This window comes from Brachyhypopomus gauderio, unplaced genomic scaffold, assembly GCF_052324685.1.
Source record: "Brachyhypopomus gauderio isolate BG-103 unplaced genomic scaffold, BGAUD_0.2 sc47, whole genome shotgun sequence".
Taxonomy (NCBI): domain Eukaryota; kingdom Metazoa; phylum Chordata; class Actinopteri; order Gymnotiformes; family Hypopomidae; genus Brachyhypopomus; species Brachyhypopomus gauderio.
In genome coordinates, this window is record NW_027506873.1 from 966,344 (window position 1) to 982,729 (window position 16,386).

Genomic DNA, 16,386 nt, shown 5'->3' on the forward strand with positions numbered 1-16,386 from the left:
CAGCTGGGTTTTGACTTTGTCAAATTTTCATTTTGTTATGAGAAATCTATTGTACTGCATTCATTTCTTAATATGTATTGTTATTTTATATTACAATTATTTCTTCACCTTTATTTTATGTGCAGTGGCCCTGGGTATCACTGACAAATAATATAAATGTTTATTATTATTCATGTGTCTCTTTTTACTACTTCTCAGGACAGGAGTAAGTTGCAAGTCAGACAACTTCACACTTTAATGAACTTGATTAAATTACTCTGTTTAGACTCTATACGTTGGGCAAGTCTTAAAGTTTGTTAAGGAACAATGTAGAAGACAGCCCTGCACCGCAGTTACGATATATAGTAGCCTATATTAGTATTGCTGCTCAGTTTCTTCACATGAGAACGTATACACAGACAGCCCTTTGACAGGGATTAATTTACATATTTATCTGATATAATTTAAATCCCCTTCCAGAAAGTTTAATCACGAGTCAAAGTTCCGCCCTGATCTCACTAGTGACACATTCATACGTCAGAATTAACTTTCCATGTTCTCTTCATGCTCTCGTGGTTTCCTAGTGTATAAAAGCACGAAAATAAACTAATTGATGACTGGAGGATATATTTTAAAATGACTGATTATTGGAGGATATATTAAAATTCTCAATATTTACTTTTGGAGCTCTAAGAACGAATGCTTAGAAGATCAATTTAATCTAAAAAGAAAGTTATTCTAAAAAAAATAAAAAGTTAATTGCTCAGTTAATCTAAAAAGAAATAAAACATAAGGAATATACAAATATATTCCTTATATTTTAATATATACAAATATATTCAAATATTTTAGCTAAATAACAAACACATACTCACTGTTAATCAATTATGCATTCAAGCAATTGTTTACTTAGTGTGCACATACATTTTATTTAAGTTCACGATGCTCTGAGAACGTGCTAGTAGCATTTTGGTGGTTACAAGGAAGAGGAGGGGTTTGGCTGACAGGGCTTGCGGCTGGGTAGAAGAGATGAGATAGGAGGAGTTTCACTACTTGCGCTTGTCCGAAATGTTGGTCAGAAGAGAAGCAGCAGCTATATTTCACATTTGCTGTGGTGTTTGAGATTTGAGACACAAAACTAACTGAAAGGTAAGTTACCTGCAGGATGCTTTCATCTCCGCTCATGTAAGCTAATCATTGCAGCTGTGGCCACAGTCTTGTCTTAATCTTACTCTTAACACCTCAACTTCCCGTTTCATATGGTTCATTTGAGTAGTTAGAAATAGCGACAAGTTTCAGCAGCAGCAACTATTTGATCGGCATTACAGCTTGCACAGTAACACTAATGCAAACGTCGGAGTTACTTCCAGGTCTGCTAAATGATCATGTCGTTCACCAAGCATGCAATATGTTTAAACTGCAGATTTCTGTAGTGAAATGGGACGTTACCATGGCGCAGTACTAAACTCCAGGAAGGAAATCGTATCTGATTGAATGTAGGCAATGGAGAGAAAAAACACAACGGGTGGAATTCTTTTAGGTGGTTATGGAGGGACAATACGCGTAACCTTTACAAGTGCATTAAGCGTTCATCACTGTGTAATTTCTGATTAATTAAAAAGCAGAAACTGTTGAATTTGCTGTTTAAGTGGTGTTACAACGTTTACTGCGTGCCAAAGACCCTCTCGGGAATAGAAGAGGGAACGTTTGACCTCGTGAGTTATTTGATATTATGAACTGATGCTGATTTCTTTTACTTCATTGTTAACTGACGTAACCGCCCATATTTGTTTGTAATGTCAAAGGAATCTGAGGAGCCTTTGTTTACCAAGCAAATATTATTTGCATTCAAAGTCGCTTGAAAATAGTTGCCTTTCGCTTTCGCGAGATGAAAATATGACGTTATTCGTTTTTAATTGATGCCATCAAAACCTGTTCAACAGAGGTTGGAACCTGAGGCAGGACTTTCTATCAAGAAACGTGTGAAAAAAATACACACTGTAGGTGGAGAAAACGGACGTTATTCCCGAAACGTATGCAAATAGCAGTCGATGTAACAGTCTCTAAATCTCAAAGAAATATAGGTAAAATATAGGTAAAACGTGGTTTGTGGTACCACAACTGGTATGATGTTTCTTGGCGAATGTTTGCTGTTTGCTGTAGTTTCTAGCTACAATGGTGTGTCAGTAAATGAGAATATCATCAAAACGTAATTCAGTACAAAAAGTGAAACGCATATATTATAGATTCACGAGTGATCTATTTCAAGTGTATATTTCTGTTAATGTTGATTATTACTTACAACCAATGAAAACCCAAAAGTCATTATTTCAGAAAATATTACATAAGACCAACTGAAAAAATAATTTTGAATTCAGAAATGTTGGCCTACTGAAACGCATGTATGGTAAATGCACTCAGTACTTGATCTGAGCTCCTCAGTGTGGAGTGGCATGAAGGCGATCAGTCTGTGGCACTGCTGAGGTGTAATGGAAGCCCTTTGATAGCAGCATTCAGCTCGTCTGCATTGTTTGGTCTGGTGTCTCATCTTCCTCTTGACTATACCTTCCTCTTGTCAAGTTTGCTGGCCAAACAGGCACAGTGATACTGTGGTTATTAAACCAGGTATTGGAACATTTGGCAGTGTGGACCAATTTGGCAGTTCCAGCCAATCCTGCTGGAATATGAAAATTCCATCTCCAAAAAGCTTGTCAGCAGAGGGAAGCATGAAATGCTCTAATATTTCCTGGTAGACCGCTGTGCTGACTTTGATCTTGATATAACACAGTGGACCTACATCAGCAGATGACGAGGCTCCCCAAACCATCACTGATTGTGGAAACTTCACACTAGACCTCAAGCTGTCGGCCTGTGTGCCTCTCCACTCTTCCTCCAGACTCTGAGACCTTGATTTTCAAATGTAATGCAAAATTTACTTTCATCTGAAAACTAGAGATGGGTCCGATCCAATACAATATCGGTATCGGGGCCGATATTGACGTAATTTCACGTATCGATTATCAGGCGAATGGGGCCGATCCACTTACCGATCCATTTTCCAGTCGGCAGCTTGAGCTGGACTATAAACGCGCCGTAACTAGGGTTGCAGCGGTAACCGGTTTCACGGTATACCACGGTATTAAAATGCACGGTTATCATATCGTGTGCGTTTGCTTATTACCGGTAAAAAGCAAGCCAGCGGAGAAACTGACCCGCGCATGCGCAACTCCGCTCCGGTTCAGCTACTCAGCACACAGCGGTGAGAATGGCAGAAAGTGCATCAGACTTAACAAATTTTTTAACAAAAAAAAAGCTAAACTAAAATCAGCGGCGAAAATGACGTAATCGCGCGCTGTCGATTCGCGAGGTCGTACACCTCTCGAATTTTGTAACTTTGCGCGCGCTGCGCCTCAGCGCAATGAACAAAGTCATGTTTGCAGGGTTCATACACCTTTATAAGGTGGAATTAAAGTACTTGTACGTAACTTTAAAGGTCCGTTTCAATATTTCCCAGCACCTTAAACTTAATTAAGTTAAATATTTATACATATACTCGAAATAATTCGCTTTTTAAATCACATTATTTAATGGTTGTTTATTTCCAAAACGCCCAATCTTAACGTCTTCACGTTCTCTCATGTTTCGTCCTGTAATTACAAGAGGCTCGTATTTGTTAACGTAATACAAAAGAACTGCGGAGTCGCGAGCTACGGTCACTAGTGAAAGTATAAACCAGCTTTTTAAGGTCCTTGCTTTCACTGGATGTGAAAGACGCCATTAATTTACATGCGTTCATTTTCAAATTCTAACGTGCCTGTTTTTGATATGTTAAAACCAGACTCGGTGTGAAAGCCTTAAAATAGAAATCTCTATTGTGAGGATCATGTCAGAAATAAATCCTCTCTTTCTGCAGTATCTGGTTATATTCTAACTTGGAAGTACAACGGATGTTTACAACAGTTGTTGATCAGACAGTGACCCAGGCTGAGTTTATCAGATATTAAATAATTTAAACTTAAATCATGGATTTCAGTACAATTATTTAGGTTTCTCTAATTTTGCAGTATTTATATAAACATGTGTACAGCTTATTTTTTTAAAGGACACATTTTGTATACAATAGTTCCAGGTTTCTACAATAAATAGTTAATTGAACAAAAATAACTTGTTGTATTTTCTTTAAGGGTCAGTGTATCTTTTAATAATATACAAACTAACTGTGATACCGTGATAACCGTGATACCGCGGTATTTTCTGAGACGGTTATCATACCGTGAAAATCTCATACCGTTGCAACCCTAGCCATAACGTTAACGCGAAACACACCAGTGATCCGGATTCCACAGTTTACCTTCAACCCCCAGCAGCTTCAGTCTGCAGCTGGCTGAAAAATATCCGTGATGATTAACTAAAACAGTGATTCTCAACAGGTGGGTCGCGGACAGCTTGTAAAAAAAATTAATGGTCTACTCTTTTGTACTCGTCTTTTGTCTTGAAAAAAAAAATACTATGGGTCCAGGGTTCTGGACCCATAGTATTGTTAACCTTGTAAACCCTGTAAAGCTGCTTTGCGACAACTTGAGTTGTTAAAAGCGCTATACAAATAAACTTTGATTGATTGAAAAAAGACAGAGGCACATGCCAGGGCTCCAGATTGCGACTAAAATGGTTGCAATCGCGACCATAAATATTAATTTGCCAGTAATATAATTATTTCACTCGACAGTGGCGACGTGATACAACAGCATTATTTTTATTTTTTTTGGAAAATTTGTCATTGGAAAAATATGCACCATTTTCTTTGAGTTTGTATGTTAAGTTAATCGATATGCTGTAGATCCACTCACGTGTTCGTCTCTGCCCATCAACAAAGGCGGGAATCCGATCACGTGACTCGTGAAGCAGCAGAGCTGAAACTTCAGCACTAAGCGTTAGCTTGTTGAAAATAGTGAAGACAAAAATATCAGACTATTTCACACAGTCTACATCTCTGTGGGACCTGAAGAGGACACACTCCTTTATAACTCTACATAGTTTAAAGTTAATTTTAATGGTATCAAAAGTAACTCGTATGCATACTAGAAGACTTCAGTCAAGTTTTTTTGTGACTTTTATTTATAGAAATTTTCAGTTATTGTACAAAAACTGTTTAAATCCAAACTAACTGTGACATTGTAAGGTATTGATACAAACTAAACAATATCACAGAACAAACCAAAAAAAGAATAACAACCCCCCTCAACCTATAAATCCTCACAAACTTGCGTGTGGTTGCCGGTTTGTTCACAGATGGGCAAACATACCAATTGTACACCAACACATGGACATAGACATGCACCTGTATAAAAGCGCACGCACACACACACACACACACACACACACACACAGCAAATGCATATTAGCAAAAGTCCGGTATGTAAGGAAATGACTGATACAAAATAAGTAAATAAATCGACAGAATGTAACCAATACACACACATTCTCAGGATTCAGAGACAACAGGCACTCCCACACAGACAAGGGAAGAAATAATACCAATAAAATGGATATAAATAAAAGAAATTAAAGGAATAGAAGGAATACAATTATACACGCACTCACAAATGAATAAATAATTTCAAATTAAAGAGAAAAATAAACAAATAAATACAAATTAAATAAAAACAATTAGCCTCTCCTGCGTTTACTCTGGCACAATGATGCACCCATCAATATATTTGAGAACGGGTAACCAGGTTTCTTTAAATTTCTGCAGAGAACCTAATCTATAAGTGTAAAATGATTGTAAAAATACCAGGGTTCACGTGTTTTTATTTCGTCACAAAAGGCTTCTAACATGGGCACAGGGTAGGCTATCAAATGACAAGAGTTTACAACTTCATCTTCATCCTTTTCAGCCCTGGCGCGAATGTTATCCTCACACGTCCCTGGATTCACCAGTTAGAACTACAGAGACACTATAAAAAAAATTTTGTTTATTTTATGTCACCGTTAACTACATTGAAATCAATGATTAACAAATCATTGAAATTGCCGATTTCGGAAGTGCTCTGTTTGAGTCAATATGATAATTAATTTATATATATAAAATATCTCCCGATTTCCCCCCCCCCCCCCCCCCCCCCAAGAAAAAAGTCCTCGGATCTACATGATTCGCATAGGTTACCCATTTCAACTTCAAAACGGCGAATTTCGCAGAAAGGTGACAGATTTTCATGCCTGCAAGCGCCAGACCTACCCAGAAACATTCTCGCATTCTAGCATTAGTGAGATGTAGCCTATGTAGTACCTTAAATTGTAGCAGGCTGTGTCTAGCACAAATGGAGGATGTGTGCACCCTATCTAGAATGAGATCCCACTGCCCGTCTGAGATGGACACCGCCAAGTCCTGCTCCCATGAGCACCTAAGGACATCCGAGCAACCAGTATCTGAAGAACAGACAATGGTGTAAATGGTAAATATCAACTTGGACTGAGGTGGGTCGAGAGCAAGAATTTGATCTACCTTGGATTCGGGTGGGCGGTTGAGAAAGTGGGGGACAGACGTGAGACAAAGTGTCTAATTTGAAAAAAAACGAAATAGGTGCTGGGCAGATCAAACTTCGCCTTCAATGCCGCAAATGACAGTCAATAGTTATAATACCTTTCTCTCCCCACATGCGAAAGGCAGAGTCGGTAGAAGAAGGGAGAAACTGATGATTGTGGAGAATAGGCATACGGACTGCATTGCTGTGTAAGCCTAAACACTTCCTGAACTGGAACCAGATCCTGATGGAATCCCGGACAACCAGATTGGCCGGGAGCCATTTAGTAGGAACGGGAAGCTGGGAACAAATTATGGAGTTAAGGGAATATTGAGATGAGGACAGTTCAAGTTGTGTCCACAGTGGACAGTCAATGGAAGACCCACCCCCACTTCAATAGATTAATTTATGTATATTGCAAGCCCAATAGTAATGCCGAAAATTAGGTAAGGCCAGTCCCCCATCAGTCTTCCGAAGTTGAAGTGATGCCCTTTTCAGACGGGCAGGTTTGTTACACCAAATAAATCGAGTCAGTGCACTATCAAGTTTATTAAAATGCTTTGTTAATTAAGATAGGGATATGCTGAAACGGGTATAAGAATTTTGGTAGCATGTTCATTTTAATTTAAATAATATGGCCAAACAGTGATAAGGGTAATGATTAGGGATGCACCGAAAATTCGGCCACCGAAAATTTTCGGTCGAAATGGCTTAAATTTGCATTTTCGGTTTTCGGCCGAAATACTTTCATCACCGAAACAACACGGCCGAAACAATGTGCTGTGATGACGCAAGCAAAAATCGCCACCTGCACGCGCTTATTTGGATAAAGCTAGCAAAAAAGTTTTCCAGTGATGGCGCCGAGGCAAAAGACATTACACCAAAAATTATGAAACTCGTTGCCTTAGACGATCAGCCGTTCTCTGTCGTAGGGATTTCGTAGGCTAATAGAGCACATTGAGCCCCGTTATGTTTTGCCGAGCAGACGACATTTCTCAGAAGTGTGTTTACCCGAGCTTTTCGGCCTTGGTTTCCTCATTTTCGGTTTTCGGTTTCGGCTAAGAATTTTCATTTCGGTGCATCCCTAGTAATGATGTCCATCTATCCAAGTCTGATATAGTTTTGTCAAGCAGAGGAATAAAAATGTCTCCCAGTAAATCATTAAATGAGTGCGTAAATGTAATGCCCAAATATCTAAATTTTCTATGAGTGACCCTAAAAGGAAAGGAGGATAAGGGAAGCGACTGAGCAGCTGAATTGACCAAAAATAACTCACTTTTCTGGAGATTCAATTTATAACCGGACACATTACACATAATTGTTGAAGAATAGCCAGTACTGAAGGAAGGGAGGCGCTGGGGTTAGAAATGTATAAAAGATCATCAGTATATAAACAGAGTTTATGAACAGAATTGAAGCGCGAGATTCCTTCAAAACCCTGATGTTCATACAGCCATATAGCCAGGGGTTCCAACTGCAAATTGAACAGCAAAGGTGAAAGAGGACAGCCCTGACGTTTTCCACGCTGGAGAGGAAAGGAGGGATAGTGCCGTTAGAAAGAACAGAAGCGGTTGGAGCCGAATACAAAAGACGGATCCAAGAGATAAACCTAAGGCAGCAGCCAAATTTTTCCAAAGCTAAAAACAAATAGTGCCATTCCACCCTATCAAAGGCCTTCTCTGCTTCGAGAGAGATGATAACCTCTGGAGAGTCAGAAGGATGAGAGTATAAAATATGCATGTCTATCCTGCATGTCTATCCTGCATGAAACCAGTTTGATCCTGAGCAATTAAGTCAGGTAGAATCCGCTGAAGACGAGAGGCAAGAACCTTGGCCAGGATCTTAAAATCCACGCTAAGAAGAGATATCGGTCTGTAGCTAGTGTAGAGGGTGGGGTTTTTGTCCTTTTTGAGTAGAAGTGAAATGGTGACATGAGACATGGATGTGGGTAGAAGACCAATGAGAAGTGAGTCATTATATACCCTTGCCAAAACAGGAGTGAGAAAAGAGGAAAATTCTTTATAAAATTCTATTGTAAACCCATCTGGGCCAGGGGATTTACCAGAATTCAAAGACTTTTGGAGTAGTGATGTGGGAACCCATGTCGTCAATTTGGGAAGGCGAAGCCTGGGGAAATGGCAAAGAATCAAAAATAGTGGGAGCTCTGAGTAAGAGGACGTGACTCTGAAGCATACAGGTTAGTGTAGAAGTCTGTGAAAATTTGGTTAACTAACTTAGGGTCAGAAACCACATCACCAGAGGGAGATCTGATTCTAGGAATCAATCTAGAAGCTCCATTGGACCAAACCTGATGGGCAAGAAGCTTCCCAGCCTTGTCACCCTGTTCATAAAAGCGTAGCTTGGACTGTCTTAATTGTACTTCAACCTTCCGGGTCATTAAACCCTCGACTCTTGAGTGAAGACGCCGTTTATAAAGCGAGGGAGACGCATACCGCATAATCAGTCTCCAGTTTACGCAGTTCCTCCAAAATCTCTGACAATCTCAGTCTCTCAGTCCTCCGTGAGTGAGAGACAAATGAAATAATTTGACCACGAATATATGCTTTAAAGGCCTCCCAAAGAGAGTGGATGTTGACCTTGGGGGAGTCGTTACATGAGAAATAAAGATCTATACGAGGGATGATGTATACTTTTTAAAGTCGTTATCAGATAACATGTATGAGCAGAATTTCCAGTGCTTGTGGTCAGGTCTGCTAATAGGAACACATAAGTAAATCAGGGTACCCGTGGGTCCTTAAAAAGTCTTAAAATGTCTTAAATTTAGTTTTCCATATTCAAGGCCTAAAATGTCTTAAAATGTCTGGAATTTTATGAGGGGAGGCATTAAATTATTATAAGTGTGTGTTGTTCAGTTGTTCTGGCGCGATGTGAACTTTGCCGAATCTAGCGCTAGGACCATGCAGAAAATAACCGCTCCAGGGTCCTAGTGCTAGATTCCTAGCGTTGGCGTATACGGCCTCAACAACGTATGTCAACAACTCTCCCCCGTCAACAATTCTCGTTCGCGCCCCCCCCCCCCCCCCCCCCCGTCAACGATGTGGAACACACCTGCATCCACAGTAATAGTATTATTTTTTCTTGTGAGAGGTATTAAAAAGGTCTTAAGTCATTGAATTTGAGATTTTAAAATGTGCAGATACCCTGGTCAATGGATGTGGGGGCTTGGTCAGAAACAATAATTGGGTGATAGGAGGATGAAGAGACATGTGAGAGCAATTTATTGTCCAATAGGAAAAAAAATCAACCCTGGAGTAGGTATGATGTACAGCTGAAAAAAAGGAAAAGGCTCTGTCTACCGGGTGACTGACTCTCCATGGATCGGACAGACCAAGTTGAGATGACTACTTTAAAACCCGATTGGAGAACTTGGACAAGACTGATTGCTTAGGGGAGGATCTATCTAGCCATATGTCCTGTACCAGATTAAAATCGCCCCCAATAACAATATGATGAGTATCTAAATTGAGAAGGCTAAAAGAATTTATCAAAAAAATTTGTATCGCCCCATGTGGGTGCATAGACACAAGCTAATGTCACCAAGAGGCCCTGCAGTATGCCAGTGACCACCACAAAATGACCGTTAGGGTCTAAGGTTAGGGTTAGTATAGTATAGTATAAAAATAGTATTCGCCGGTTCAAAGTTGATATTTTTCTGGATAATTAAGTCCCCCTTGCTCGAATTGAATATCTTGAATGAAAAATATGACCCATCCAGGGTTTTTTAATACGCTGGATTTCTGAGGATTTAAGATGGGTTTCTTGTAAGAAGATTATATCGGCCTGTAGCTGTTGTAATTGAGAAAACACCATACCCAATTTCACTGTGTTGTTTAAACCATTGACATTCCAGGAGATCAAGTGCAAAGAGTTAGCTCTGGTCATAACATGGTTCTAAAGAGAAAGGTTCAATGCACAGGCAAGAGAGGAGATAAGGAGAGATAAAAAAAACCACAATATAAAAAATAAGAAGAAAATAAAGGGAGAGCATACCAACTAACATCACATACATACAGACCACACACAATCCCCACCCCATTATGGTCCACTGGGCTAAACGCTGAGGCCCTAAACTCCTCAGCACGCCTACGACTCGGCCTCCAGCACAAGCATTCACATTATAACAGAAACTGCGCCAGAAGGCACATTCATATATCCCCTAAATATTGAAAAAATAGAACAGTGTTGAAGCGAACGAACCCATCGGTAGGACAATACTGTGAATAATGGAACTCAAAGCAGTTCCAATGGATGCTGCAGCAATCCAGTAGCCACCAATCCTCCAAGCCGGTTTTAACAGTTATGCTGAGAAGTGACAGTTTGTCTGGATTTTAGAAAGTTCTCAGCTTCCGCGACAGAGTTAAATTTTTTCTCGCTACCGCTTGGTGATGAGACGAAAAGCCTAGCAGGAAACCGAAGTGCCGGTCGTTGACTGGACTCGTACAAACGCCGCATCACATCTCTGTATTCGGCTGCTCCAGGATCTCCGGAGCATAATCCTCGTAGATTGCAACTGGATGGCCATGATACTGCAAATTACCTCTTCTGGAGCGAGCTGCACAGATAATGTTATCCTTAATTTGGTAATAATGCAGCCTAATAATAACAGACCTTGGTCTGCCACCCTGTTGCGGCTTACTGACCAGAGACTGATGTGCTCTATTTGATGGTGGCGAGGAGAGCACATCACCCAAAACCTCCGATAAAAATTCGGAGAAAAAGGCAGTGGGGCGTGGACCCTCCATAGATTCAGGCACACCAATTACACGGATATTATTGTGTCTGCTGCGGGACTCCAAGTCAGTGACTTTAGCTTGTAGTTTAACTTTAGCCTCTTTTAGCTACGCGCATACCACCTCCAGCGTCTGGACCTGTTCCAGCGAATTAGAGCTGATTTCTAGAGAAGAAATCTTTTGCCCGTGATCAGACACCGTGAGCTGCAATTGATCCATTTGGGTCTCCAGAACAGCGAGAGCAAGTGTGTGATCTGCACAAATAGCGCTGCGGTGTTCCTCCAGCAACTTAGTTAGCAGCACAACGCTAACTTGTTGGTCAGGGGTGTCATGTACCACAGATTTGGCAGCTAGCTCCTCCTTTCCTTGTTTAACCGACTTGGAAGCCATTATCATATGAAATACGATGTCCAACGCGAGTAAGTACACGTTCAAAGAATATTGAGCAATAGAGACGTTCGGATCGGATGGGATTAAAGTGCAGGGGAAAAAAGTGCCGGAGACCGAGTGTAAAGCGTTCCACTCATCTGCCATCTTGAAACCCCCCGACTTCAGTCAAGTTGGATTCACGATCGCATATTTGGAATTCTTTCTTCAATACCTTTAAGTTAAAAGTGCCAAAATATGCAAATTCTTATTTCTGGCAACCAAGACAAACATCAACAACTTTTTTTACGTCAGGACTAGATGTATTTAAAATTTAAAATCTAACCTCTGAACTAAAGAGCCCATATATCATTATTGGTATCGGTATCGCAACGAAACTGAAAAACACTGGATCGACCCATCACTACTGAAAACAGGACTTTGGACCACTGAGCAACAGTCCAGTTCTTTTTCTACTTGGCCCAGGTAAGATGCTTCTTGAGTTGTCTCTTTGTCATGAGTGGCTTGACACAAGAAGTGCGATAGTTGTAGCCCATGTCCTGGATACATCTGTGTGCGATGGCTCTTGAAGCACTGACTCCAGCAGCAGTTCACTCCTTGAGAATCTCCTCCAAATTTTTAAATGGCCTTTTATTGACAATCCTTTCAACTTTCCATTAATATGCTTGGATATAGTACTCTGTGAACAGCCAGCTTCTTTAGCAATGACCTTTTGTGGCATACTCTCCTTGTGGAGTGTCAATGACTGCCTTCTCGACATCTGTCTAATTAGTGTAATTTTCTGAGATAATGACTTTTGGGTTTTCATTGGGTGTAAACCATAATCAACATTAACAGAAATGAACACTTGAAATACATCACTCTGTCATGAATCTACATAATATATGCGTCTCACTTTTTGTTTAGAAATACTGAAATTAAATTAAATTTATTGCGATGCACCTGTGTGTGTGTGTGTGTGTGTACATAAACATAAATGATATTATGTTTACGTTGCTAATGTTAATTTTTCAATGGTTTGTGCAGATGAATGTAGATTTCCCTGAGGCAGTTTCGGAGAGTGAAATTGAGACGCAGAATGAAAATGGAACATTATCGTTCTCGGAGTTCTCCTCATCTGTACGAGCCGTGGTTCGAATTCGTCAGAAGTACCTGGCAATGAAAAAGAGGCGCCTGGAGCTTTTGTCCACAGCAGTTCCTTTCTGCACCTCTGCACGTTCCACCAGCCCCAAGATCTTCACGTTTGACGGGGTAGCAGAAGGCAGCACAGTCACGTCATGCAGGAAGAAGAAGAAGAAGAAGGGTCGTATCCTCTTTCCCAGCGGAAACCGCCGAGTCATGCCCACCAAGGAGCGCAACCGTGCCAAGAACTGTCTGGTCCTGCTATGCATCATCGTCTTCTTGCAGGTCTACAATGCCATTGAAAACCTAGATGACCATGTGCTTAAATATGATTTGGAAGGACTTGAGAAGACCCTTAAAAGGGAGGTATTTGGACAGCAAGAGGCAAGTGAGGGCCTCTTAGGACATTTAAAAGATTACTTGTCGACGTATGTGCACAGTAAACCTTTGGTATTGTCTCTTCTGGGACCCAGCGGTGTGGGGAAAAGCCACCTTGGGAGGCTCCTAGCCCAGCACTTCCGCTCCGTGGTGGGCGAGCACCTGGTCCTGCAGTACTTTGTGCTTCACCACTGTCCCACAAAAGGAGACCTCCCACTCTGCATCCAAACTCTGACCTCCCACATTTCTGAAATGGTCTCCCTGGCTGAGGAAGAGGAGAAAATCCCCATCTTCATCTTCGATGAAATGGAGCACATGCCCCCCGAGCTGCTCGACACCGTGCACGGACTCATCGTCAAACGAGACAGCAACGAATACCTGAATGCAATCTACATCCTAATCAGCAACCTTGATCACGGAGAGATCACAAAGTTCGTCTTGCAGAACTCCTCCAGCATTGCTGCTTCAGGACGAGGGCGCTTCAGCAAGGAGCTGAACCCTCTGTTGCTTGGGCACCTAAAAAAGCACCATGCCCTCTGGCTGGAGGCAGAGCTATTGCCCCTTACACTCCTAGAGAAAAGCCATGTGATGGAATGCTTTATGGATGAGATGTCCAGGGAAGGATTCTACCCAGACCGCTCCCATGTAGAAAGACTAACAGAGGAGCTGTCATACTATTCTGTGGGAGATCGGGAGTTTTCCCGTACTGGATGTAAACAGGTGGTGGCGAAAGTGAATCTTCTGTGAAAACGGAGAGGGAGATTATTGAAGTTGTGCTAGACTGAGGTTTGTTAATAAGGAGAGGAACACAATCAGCCCAGGTCAGTGCTGCAGGAAGATACTAACATGGTCCATGGTTATTTTTGCAGTTATAATGAGATCTTAAGATCTCTCCGGGTTATATTTTTTCAACATTTTAAAATTGGAATATGTGAAATGGTTCTGCATCTTTTCACACACAGTGTTATATGCTTTGTTGTGTTTACTTTGGGGTGTAGTTTGTTGTAACTGGTAAACCTTTGCATGGATGGCATTGTATACTTGAGCATGATTGCATATTGCAAGAGAAACTAGGTCAGTTCAGATGAGGAGGACCACAGTAGCAATGCAGACATTTCCCTTACAAAGAACATCGAATGAAACTGAACTGCAGTGGACCTACCAAGTCCTCAAGAAGTACTGGGTGAGCAAAATAATTGTAATTTACACAAGCAGTGAAGAGGAAAAACTATGACGTGAATTTAATTTTTTTTTTTATTTATACATTTTGAAGGATGTCCGTTTTATAACTCTGAAACCACAGCACAGTGTTCTCCTCCCCCATAGAAACGGCACCAAAGTTGTTTGCCTCTTTACAGTTGAACCTCTCCATTATATTGGTACAAGGTTATTACAAATTCTAAAGCTTTAGTCATCTCTGCCTTTTTTTTCTGAAAACCATCTGGTCTGTATATCTGATGATGATCAGTTCCTTTAAGTGCTCTGTGTATCATAATCCTATTCTTCTGAAAACAGCTCTCTGGGCCTCCGTATTAAGATGCCAAAAGTAGAAAAGTGGTGATAGGAGTTCAGGTTTCAGCAAACATGTCAGTAATGCATTAACAGTAGGAATTTATAATACTTTAATACTGATACACTGTCTCAACATGTACACTTGGTATATATTGGGGACTGGATAGTACAAGGGATATTCCAAAAAAAGTCTTCACAAATAGTGACATTATATTAACATTTCATATTTAATGCAAGTTTATGTAAATGACTTATCAGGCACATCAGGAAATTACCTACATTCAATGGAGCTCCTTTTAAATTTGGGTATCGTTATAAACTGAATAAAGGTGACAGCATTTTTTGTGGGGGAAACCACCACCAACTTTGTCTTTATTTATTATCATTTGTGAGCTATTGCTGAAAACATGAAGTAATATGTACAAACAAATCAAGCATCTCCACTTCATAGTAAAATTAGTGTAACAATAATGCTTTGCAAAACACATTGAAATTGATCAAATTCAACTCAAAAGTAACTCATGATGTTCAATAGCTGCTTGTGTTTCCACGTTTATTGCAGAATGCTGGTGGGAGTCAGTGATGGTTCATAAGCTAGTGTTCTGTACCTATGTACCACATGAGAGGCGAGAGAGGTTTCCCTGTCGATATGTAATGTGCCATTGAGCAGGAAAAAAATATTTGTGGTTAAGCACACTACTGCCATTGAATGCTTCATAATCTCATCATAGTGCATTTCAGTCTATTTGTACTATTGTAGTGTATTCCATTGATTTCATATTCATTGCTGCACCGTTCCTCCGTTAATAATTATGGTATATTGTCTGATGGTGGATTTTCATCTTTAATTATGTCTCTGACGGGGGTGTAGGAGAAGCAGAAATAGAGCACATAGTGTAGGACCTGAGTGTGGTGTCTCATTCCAAGAAGAGACTTATGCTTCGACTTCAAAGCCTAGTCCAACCTTATGCTTTTAAATTTTAAAATTTAAAATCTAACCTCTGAACTAAAGAGCCCATATATCATTATTGGTATCGGTATCGCAACGAAACTGAAAAACACTGGATCGACCCATCACTACTGAAAACAGGACTTTGGACCACTGAGCAACAGTCCAGTTCTTTTTCTACTTGGCCCAGGTAAGATGCTTCTTGAGTTGTCTCTTTGTCATGAGTGGCTTGACACAAGAAGTGCGATAGTTGTAGCCCATGTCCTGGATACATCTGTGTGCGATGGCTCTTGAAGCACTGACTCCAGCAGCAGTTCACTCCTTGAGAATCTCCTCCAAATTTTTAAATGGCCTTTTATTGACAATCCTTTCAACTTTCCATTAATATGCTTGGATATAGTACTCTGTGAACAGCCAGCTTCTTTAGCAATGACCTTTTGTGGCATACTCTCCTTGTGGAGTGTCAATGACTGCCTTCTCGACATCTGTCTAAAGCCTGCTTTATACCTCCGGACACGGACGAATTTCGTCCGTCCGTACCAAACGTAGCCTCCGTAGGGGGCCACTATACCTCTTTCCGTTTCCAACGTTGTTATGATTTTTTTTAATACATCCTCTAGAGGGCAGTATAGTCAAATTTCCGGCACCAGCGCACCAGCAATCTCCTCCCAGCTGTTTTTGCATCGCTGTTTATCGCGATGACCTGGCACCGTAGCAGAATGTAGCCTCTAACCAACTCGCAAAGTTTCTCTTCTAACTCGAGCGTCATTTTTTAAAGTCCAGT

General features: G+C 40.7%; 1 protein-coding gene across 1 annotated transcript; it reads left to right on the forward strand.

The window, feature by feature from the left end:
• The first annotated feature begins 968 nt into the window (after positions 1-968).
• On the forward strand, positions 969-15,017 carry LOC143487587 (torsin-4A-like). Its single transcript, XM_076986616.1, has 2 exons — positions 969-1,128; positions 12,668-15,017. The coding sequence occupies exon 2, from the start codon at positions 12,668-12,670 to the stop codon at positions 13,886-13,888; it is 1,221 nt and encodes a 406-aa protein (XP_076842731.1). The 5' UTR covers positions 969-1,128; the 3' UTR covers positions 13,889-15,017.
• Positions 15,018-16,386: the final 1,369 nt, after the last annotated feature.

Bases quoted from the DNA above. Each gene is read 5' to 3' on its own strand.
- LOC143487587 (XM_076986616.1), top strand. From the start codon at position 12,668: ATGAATGTAGATTTCCCTGAGGCAGTTTCGGAGAGTGAAATTGAGACG.